At 33.5% G+C, this 9,190-nt stretch overlaps 1 protein-coding gene across 1 annotated transcript; it reads left to right on the plus strand.

The window, feature by feature from the left end:
• Positions 1-98: 98 nt before the first annotated feature.
• On the plus strand, positions 99-7,578 carry LOC134271792 (propionyl-CoA carboxylase alpha chain, mitochondrial-like; the record flags this gene model as incomplete). The annotated part of the gene is made up of 13 exons (XM_062754014.1): positions 99-236; positions 749-822; positions 1,002-1,076; positions 1,330-1,398; positions 1,527-1,602; positions 2,008-2,118; positions 2,490-2,592; positions 3,027-3,129; positions 3,563-3,661; positions 3,808-3,861; positions 5,013-5,153; positions 5,460-5,537; positions 5,839-7,578. Coding segments are annotated over 13 exons (1,190 nt in total), but the record flags the coding sequence as incomplete, so codon positions are not given.
• Between the last annotated feature and the right edge of the window lie 1,612 nt (positions 7,579-9,190).

Raw genomic sequence — 9,190 nt, forward strand, 5'->3', positions numbered from 1 at the left:
CTTAACATTGAAATTGTCACATATTGAATATCCCCCCCCCCAAAAAAAAAATAAATGTTATTATTTTAATCCAATAGTATAAAAATTGTTCATTAAAGGCACTGTGGAGTTTCTAGTGGATTCACAGAAGAATTTTTATTTCCTCGAGATGAACACACGTCTTCAAGTAGAACATCCTATCACAGAGTGTATCACAGGGATCGATATTGTTCACCAAATGATTCGCTCTGCCAAAGGTTTGTATTATTGGCATATGTATATTATCAGATTATTCATTTTTTAACTTAGAGGTATGCACTTCGTTTCACACCATTACAGTTCAATTTTGCCTTCTCAATCTTGTATTTTTTGTAAAAAAAAAAAAAACAGCTAAAAAAAAAATGTATGTGAACCTGAACAGGCAGTTTTGAGTGCTTCATTACTGTCAAAATTTCTACATCAATATCTCTCTTGAATATCCAGAAGATATTGACAATCCTGTCATGTTTGGAATAGCAAAATTTGAATTGAACTATATATGTTAAGTCTTGTTAAGTCTTAAATTACATGTTTTGGGTTTATGAAAATGTTGGAGTAAAGGAGTTATTCTTTTCAATCATCTAAAACTGCATACATACATTTGAGTACAGAAAAAAAAAACTCCCAAAAAACCTTGTCCACTTGTCTTGGATGAGTAAAAATTGTTTTAGGACAAGTGGACGACACTTGTGTTCTTGAAGATAAAAAATTAGCATTCTTTGTATTTCAGGTCATAAGTTGCTCTATTCCCAGTCTGATATTCCAATAGATGGCTGGGCGTTTGAGTGTAGAGTGTATGCGGAGGTACGTATATATTTACCGTGGTTCAATAGAAATAACTTTTGTGTTCATACATATAGCATATGGTAAAATGACACTCTAGAGTTGAATAGAAAAAAGTTCATAAAGAATGTTCTATTGAATTGTAATTTGAAAAGTATAAGAAGCATTAAAATACTGAAATCTTGTTTGACTGTACCCAGGATCCTTACAAGAGTTTTGGTATGCCCTCCATTGGTCGACTGGAGAAATACATTGAACCATCTCATATTGATCAGGTTAGTATTATACCTTTTCTAGAAAAAAGTGGAAGATGTACATATTTTGTTAGACAATCTTTTTACATACATGTTTGTAAGAGGATCAATACATATTAAACAATTTTTAATTGGCAGAAAAAAATTTTGCTATAAAGGAATTAGTGAGACTCTATAAAGTAGGCTTGTTTGCATGATATATATATATATAAAAAATTATTTCAGTGCTTCTATTATAAAGAGGCACACTTTTATACGGCATTTCTTTCAATAGGTTCGATGTGATAGTGGTATTAAGGAAGGTAGTGAAATCAGTGTTTACTATGACCCAATGATTTGCAAGGTAAGAATTCCAGTTATCAAACAGATTTTTTGGGTACCATGAATAAAATTTCATTTGCCTCAAGTGACAAATTTTCAGACAAAGTTAACAGTATTTTAAAAACTGATTAACTAAAAATTAATCTTCAGCTGGTGACATATGGAAGCAACAGACAGGAAGCCCTAGATGTGATGGTCAAGGCTTTGGACTCTTACGTCATTAAAGGTTTAGTTTCCATTCTCTAACACAATTCATTGTGATCATATTTCCTTTAAATGAATTGCACATCTAATGATTGAGATAAATACATGTGTAACATACTACATGTGATGGACTTTGTCATAGATGGTCAACTTTCTCTAGACTGGTGTTGTGGATTCATATAAGACATACAATATCTATAGCTCACTGTTCTGAAAAAAATGAATTTGATATGGGCGCCATTTCAAAATACTTTGAAAAACAGATATTGCTACAGATCTACAAATATGTGGTCCAAACTAGAGAATGAATTTTCAGTTATTTAATAAACATTTGTCATTTAATCTTAACCATAAAGTAGAGGTTGTTAATGAATTGTGCTCCTTTCTATTCTTGCCTGACATACCTTTGCTTTCTGTTTCTATGTAGGTGTGACACACAATATTCCCCTGTTGAGAGACATAGTTACGGAGAAGCGGTTTGTGGCGGGGGATATCAGCACCAGTTATCTCCCTACTGTATACCCAGATGGATTTAAAGGTCAGCAACCTCAAGTTACTTCTAACAAATTCGGAACTTTATAACAAGGGGTCTCATTTGTATCTTGAAACTGGGTATCATTTGTAACAAACAGTATTCAAGCTGAAAAGTCTATTGAACAATACAAAATTGGAGCAGAGCTAAAACAGACAATGTAAATGTATTTTTCTGTATCAGTGGTAATACATGTAAGCTGTATTATCTTGAATGTATTGTGTGAAGTGATACTTGGAACAAAGACATTACAGTGTGTTACCATTGAAATGTACATGGATTTGGAAAAATACAATGTAAATTTAACATACAGTAATTATGCATGAAAAAGTTTTCAATATCTAATCATATATAAATATGTTCATTTTTCTGTGCAGGTAGAACTTTGTCACCCTCTGAGAGTATGGAACTGGCCACTATGGCAGCAGTAATGTACATCAAAGATAAAATTGTATCTACCAGTTTCAAAAATCAGAACAGGTATTGATTCAAGAAAAGGCACCTATCTCTCATCTTGGCATCCATTATTCTTCATGATGTATTAGCCTCAATGGGATACTCTTGTTTTAGACAAAAATACAGTGAAAACTGTCTAATCCAACATCCATGAAGTCCATCATTCTGTGAATTCCAATATAAAATTTCTTTCCTATTTTACTAATTTTCATGTTTTTTACACTGTGCAATCTGGCACGGACCTGTCTATTCCAACACAAAATTTGTCTCGCATTGCAGACAGGTTTCACTGTTTTCTTAAAAGCATTTTGGTGAATCTGCAGTTACTATTCAAGCTTTGCATTAAAATATTTTTAATGGTTGATCAAGATTTTTGGTTTGATAACTTTTCTTCCTGTTATTACATTTGGCCTCCATGCTTCACGTACATGTAAAACCCTTGACATCTCCCTATTCAGAATCCCTCTTGCCAAAAACTTGCCCAGCAGCTGGTCTCTGAATGTTTTATTGAATGAAGAGAGTTATCCATTGCAAGTTAGCCTGGCTGGAAATGATGTCACTGTGAGTATTTTATAAGGATATTCATAATCAAGTATAGGTATATTTTGGCCATGGAAAGATTTATTGAATTTCCAAAAAATTGGCCATCGTAAAGCTATATGTATACCTAGTTTTTCATCTTGATAAAGATTTGTGCTGTTTGTGATGGATGTTTTATACTTCTTTAATTAAGGCAAAAAAAAATTAATTTCTTGGTTCTCAGGCCCTCCCTCATCTCTTCCAAGGGTGCCTCATTGACCCTTTTTATTGCTAAATCAATAAAATATAAACACCAAATCACCTCCCTCATCATTTTTTGAGGTTTTGTACAATGTAAAAAGCTGCCTCATCATGGTTTGGGGGCAATAAAAAAGAAAAAAAAATGCCTCACTCCCTCATCATATTTCTTGAAAAAAGGCCTGAGAACCAAGTAATTAACTTTGCATGGCCTAAGGTTGTGGCTCAAGATAAAACAATGACTATCCCATTTGACATTGATGTCTCCTCACCCCTCATCAAGATGGCTATCAATGGAGAGAGTAAACTTTTCCAGGTGAGTTGAACCTGTTGAATATTAAAGCAAATTTTAGAAGAGATAGAAAAGAGGGTTAGAAAAATGTAATTCTAAATTTCAAAATGAGAGCATCCATTGTGCATGTGTACTGGAATACAGCTCTTTATTCAAAATTTTCTTTGCAGTTATCAAAGAGAATAGGAGCAGGACTATACAAACTTAGATTTTTTGGAACAGTGGTATGTATAAACTAAAAACTGGCAAAGAACAACTGTAAACAAATTTAATATCTATCAAAGGTCAGTGTTTTGCCGATGATAGCCAAAGAAAATGGTGAACTGAAAATTTCCCTGTATACAGCACTGCAGTGACAAACTCACAGTATTTCTTTAAAATTCAGTTGAAAGCCTATTTTTAGCTCACCTGAGCTGAAGGCTCAAGTGAGCTTTTCTGATCACATTTTGTCCGGCGTCCGTCTGTCTAGCTGTCTGTCTGTCCGTCTGTCTGTCTAGCTGTCCGTCTGTCTGTAAATTTTTCACATTTTCGACTTCTTCTCAAGAACCGCTGGGCCAATTTCAACCAGACTTGCCACAAAGCATCCTTAGGTGAAGGGGATTCAAATTTGTTCAAATGAAGGACTACGCCCTCATTCAAGGGGAGATAATTGGGAATTAATGAAAATTTGATGGCATATATTAAAAATCTTCTCCTCAAGAACCACTGCTCCAGGAAAGATGAAACTTATGGGGAAACATCCTCAGGTAGTGTAGATTCAAGTTTGTTCAAATCATGACCCCCGGGGGTAGGGCGGGGCCAAAATGGCCGACCAAAGTTTTACATAGAAATATATAGGAAAATTCTTTAAAAATCCTCTTCTCAAGACTAACAAAGCCATGATTGATCATATTTATATGGAAGCATCCTCAGGTAGTGTCGATTCATATTTGTTCAAATCATGACCCCCGGGGGTAAGGCGGGGCCACAATGGCGGACCAAAGTTTTACATAGAAATATATAGGAAAATTCTTTAAAAATCTTCTTCTCAAGAATAACAAAGCCATAATTGATCATATTTATATGGAAGCATCCTCAGGTAGTGTCAATTCAAGTTTGTTCAAATCATGACCCCCGGGGGTAGGGCGGGGCCACAATGGCCGACCAAAGTTTTACATAGAAATATATTGGAAAATTCTTTAAAAATCTTCTTCTCAAGAATAGCAAAGCCATAACAGTTCAAAGGTTTACTTTTGGATTTAAACTTTTCAATAATAAACCAATTTCTACTTTTCCCTAGCCACAGTGCTCAGGTGAGCGATGTGGCCCATGGGCCTCTTGTTTAAAACTTAAAAGTAGAAAAACTTGTACAGAGTGTTGAAAATTGTGCTTACAGTACCAGCTGAAGGTCTTGGAGGAGTTCGCTAGTCAGATGTCTAAACTGATGCCTGTCAAACAGGAAGTGGACATGTCCTCACTAGTCCTCGCCCCCATGCCAGGGGTCCTCAAATCTGTAGACGTTAAACCAGGGGATATGGTATGTTATTTACTTCACTGAGTTGTATCTAGAGCACATCTTTGAAGTTTTAAAGATACCAATAAGGTTTAAATTCATTATCTCGTCATAACGAAATTGGAGGGGATATAGTAACACCTTTGTGAGTGTGTGGGTGAGTGAGTTTGTGCATAATGAAAGGAATAGTTTACATTGGGACCAATATGCTTTTTTTGCAAAGGGATGCTGTGCTTTGAAGTGGTCTTGTTAAACAGCATGAACATGCATTCTAAAAAAGCTACAAGTCCCTAGTTGTAGATTTTTGAGATTTGATATTTTTTGCTTCAGGTGGCTGAGGGCCAGGAAGTGTGTGTGCTGGAAGCCATGAAGATGCAGAACAGTCTTACATCAGCCAGGATTGCTAAAGTAAATCATTATCATTGCTACTGATTATAATTTCAATACACACTTGAGCTTCCCTATCTTGAATACCAATTTCTTGAATACAATGGATATGTCAAAATGATTTTAAGTCTCTTAACCTCAATATCTCCATGTCTTTGGATATCTCAAAAGTTTTATCCTGGTGTCATTGCGTGTGAGATACACTGTAACACTGTTTGATTGTATATTTATTTCTCTCTCAAAAGTTTAAAATAATGATTAACAAATGTAAGTTTACACAAAGAGGAGAAAGTTTTAAAATGTTGTTGGTTATTGATTTTAGGTCAAGAAAGTGAATTTTAAACAAGGCCAAACAGTGGATGAAGGTGATGTTATTGTGGAGTTTGAATGAGAAGGCATAATAAAAACAGACTGACTGTGGGGGAAAAACTGATATTCCAAGGAAATCTTGTGCTGCCATTTATTAGTGCTTGAAGAACAGTGTTCCACCATCTGTCTTCACTAACCTAACCTACTGCTTTATTTATACTCACTTTGCAACAGTCCAGGTTGATTATAAAATTGTATAAAGAAGTATTAGATGTAACAGGTGCCTTTTCTTAACATCAGCATAATTTACAGTATAAAAGTTTTTTAAGGGCTTCTCTAAATACCTGCATAATTTCAAAGTATTAATTGAATTAATATGCAAATGTCAGTTGTGAGATTTTTGAAATTTTGAGGGCATTTGTTTTTTTGTTTTTTGTTTTTTTCATTTTTGTCTAGATCAGTACAGTATTAGATTAATTACTAGGACATATTTCATTGGAACAGCGAAAAATCCCTATGCATAATTCAGATATTATAGATAGAAATATCATAGATTAAGGAAAGTGGATAGTTCTACATACAAGTATTTTTCCCGTGTAAGCCTTTTGAACATGACGAAAATACCTCTGGAATTGTATCTGTGTTGTGATAATCTTTAGCTATTCCTCTATGTAGAACATTCATATATTTGATGTATCTTTGATATAATTTTCTTGTTTTTAATTAATCAAACTGTGATGGATTACAAAAAAATAGATATTGAAATCATATTTCATCAAAACCTTTTTTTATTAATATGCACCTGCATGCATTTAAAAGCAATTATATTACATAATATTAAAAGTCATTAAGCTATAAGAAAAATAAGTGGAAAAAATACCTTGCTCTATGTATGCAGAAATCTGATCCCCCCTCCCCCAAAGTTTAATTTGCTTAAAATGCTTGGTTTATTTATTTTTTCAAATACTGGGGTATGTACCTGTACATTGCATCATAAATTGTGTATATTTTTCTTTATTATAAAGAAAAAAAATAGTAAAAGAAAAAAAGGGAAAATAACAAGTGCTTTACATATACATGTAGACGTATGTAGAAACTGCCAATTGGAAATACAGTATTTACATGTATGAAAACAGTTATGTATAATATGTTTATTTAAAATGATTAAGAGTTTGAGAATCGGCATGCAAAGAAAATGTATTTGATAGTCATTTGTATTAAAACCAATCTGGTACAATGCAAATACCAAAATGCACTGTAAAAATCTGCATTCAGTATTTAGCAAGAAAGGAGAATCGATTTGCATGTATACAGCTTGGGTGTTGACTTTACACAAAGTATTTCATGAAAGGGTACTTTAAGTAAAGCATTTTTACAGTAGGACAGAGAATTGTTAATTCTGTTATGAACGTGATTTGTTATATCCATTAAGTTGATAGCAACAATCCCTTATATGCTTGTTTGCTTTAAGCATATGTTTCTGTAAACATAAAATACTTGCAATTTATATACAAAAAATGATAAATGCTCTGGCATCTTAAGATGTCTTATGGTCAGGGAATTCCGTATTTTGCTGGTTGTATGGCCATTTCATGAAACGAAAGATATTTATAGATTTAATCTTGTGATTTATATAATAAATTCTGATTTGTAGCTGAATTTATTGCCAATGTATTGATTATGGGCTTTTAGATTTCCCAGTATATATTGTGTTATTTTACAGTTTTATTGAATAAATTTTAAAAAATGTCAATACATTTAGTTGAATTTACATGTATACATTTTGCAGTGTTTATGTAGTCTTTGATCGTAACGCTACAGATACCGTAATATAAAAATGGTGCAATTAACGGCTCAAGATTTTCTGCGCTCGATTGGGAAGAATTTTTCCATTTTCCAGATTTGGTCAATCAGCTACCTTTTGCTCCCTAATTCTAGACATATTTTTCAACCAACCTGTATATTTTATCGACCTCCTGACCATGTATGGTTGTCTCTATAGACCAATTAAATCACTTGTTTTGAATTTTTGTTGGATGGCAGAAAATTCAAAACGAGAGTTTATTGGTCTGTAGAGACGATTGCCAAGGGTAATAAGGTGGAAAAAAAATATACAGTTTGATTTAAAAATCTCTAAAATTAGGGAGTAAATGCAGTTGATTGATCAGTGCTAGAAAGTGGAGAATTTCTCCCCAACTTTGCGCAGAAAATCTTGCGCCTTAAATTGCACAATTTTTGCATAACGAAATCTGTAGCGTTATGGTCAAAGACTAATGTATAGAACCATAACGATACAGTTCTGCAGCTTCAGTGTTTACTGAATTTACTGAAAAACACCGATATCGTGTCACAATAAAGTGAATTCGATACTAACTGAAAAATTGATTCGAAACCAGGAAGCAGAGGCGAGGTTGTCGTAATTGCCATCTCTAGGCCTGTATTCCCCAGGTGTTCGTGGCCAGAACCCTACTTTAACGCTGCACCCCATTTCTATGATATTTTTGTATTGATTGTAATTTTAATATAATTTTCTTTCTTTTTTTATCTCTTTCTATACTTCATCTACACGTTCCTGATCAAAAAATCACCTTGAAATCCGACACATTACCTTTCTATAAATTATATTTATAGCGGTAAAGAATGTTATTAGAAATTGCATTTGCTTCGGATATCAAGGTGATTTTGATAGTATATCATCTGTTCTATAATCTTTATACAGTGCAGATAATTCATATTTTTAGAATATAATAAAATACAGTCTTAGTTTCATGAAATTTTCATTGCGACTGAATGAAACTGCCTCCTTCACCCCCTCTCCCCAGCAACTACATCACATACCCACCGACTTTATTTTTCTCTTCTGAATCTACCGTAAAACGTTAAAAAAGTTAACCCCGCTTTATTAACTTCAATACTTAACAGAATGACTTGGTATTAAAAAACCCTCTATAAATGATTGGTCCAATAACCAACCAATATAGTCACCCCATTCAGAAAGATCCCGTAGAGGAGGCAGTGTTACACCGAAGACGATTCAGTGAACACCAAATCGTCAGTAAAGTAAACCAAATACTAGTGACACATGTACATACATGTCGTGCAAGCCAATGATAAAAGGAATGAGAATCATTTAGTAGTTATATATATTCATTGTCATATCATCATAAATATTGCAGTAAATTAATTTATAGTAAAATAAAATTTGCAACCTATACGTCAATAATCATGTAGGTTTATGTCATGTACAAAGTCTTCTTAATTACCAATAAAAGTAGCAAAAGAATTTTAAACTGAAAATCTGACATTCACTTACAGTGTATAAGTAAGAATTGAAAGCGCCCATGGCACATTTAGTAGTTCAATAG

The sequence above is a fragment of the Saccostrea cucullata genome, unplaced genomic scaffold (genome assembly GCF_032062105.1).
Source record: "Saccostrea cucullata isolate Sc308-1 unplaced genomic scaffold, CSIRO_AGI_Scuc_v1 ctg15473, whole genome shotgun sequence".
NCBI lineage: Eukaryota > Metazoa > Mollusca > Bivalvia > Ostreida > Ostreidae > Saccostrea > Saccostrea cuccullata.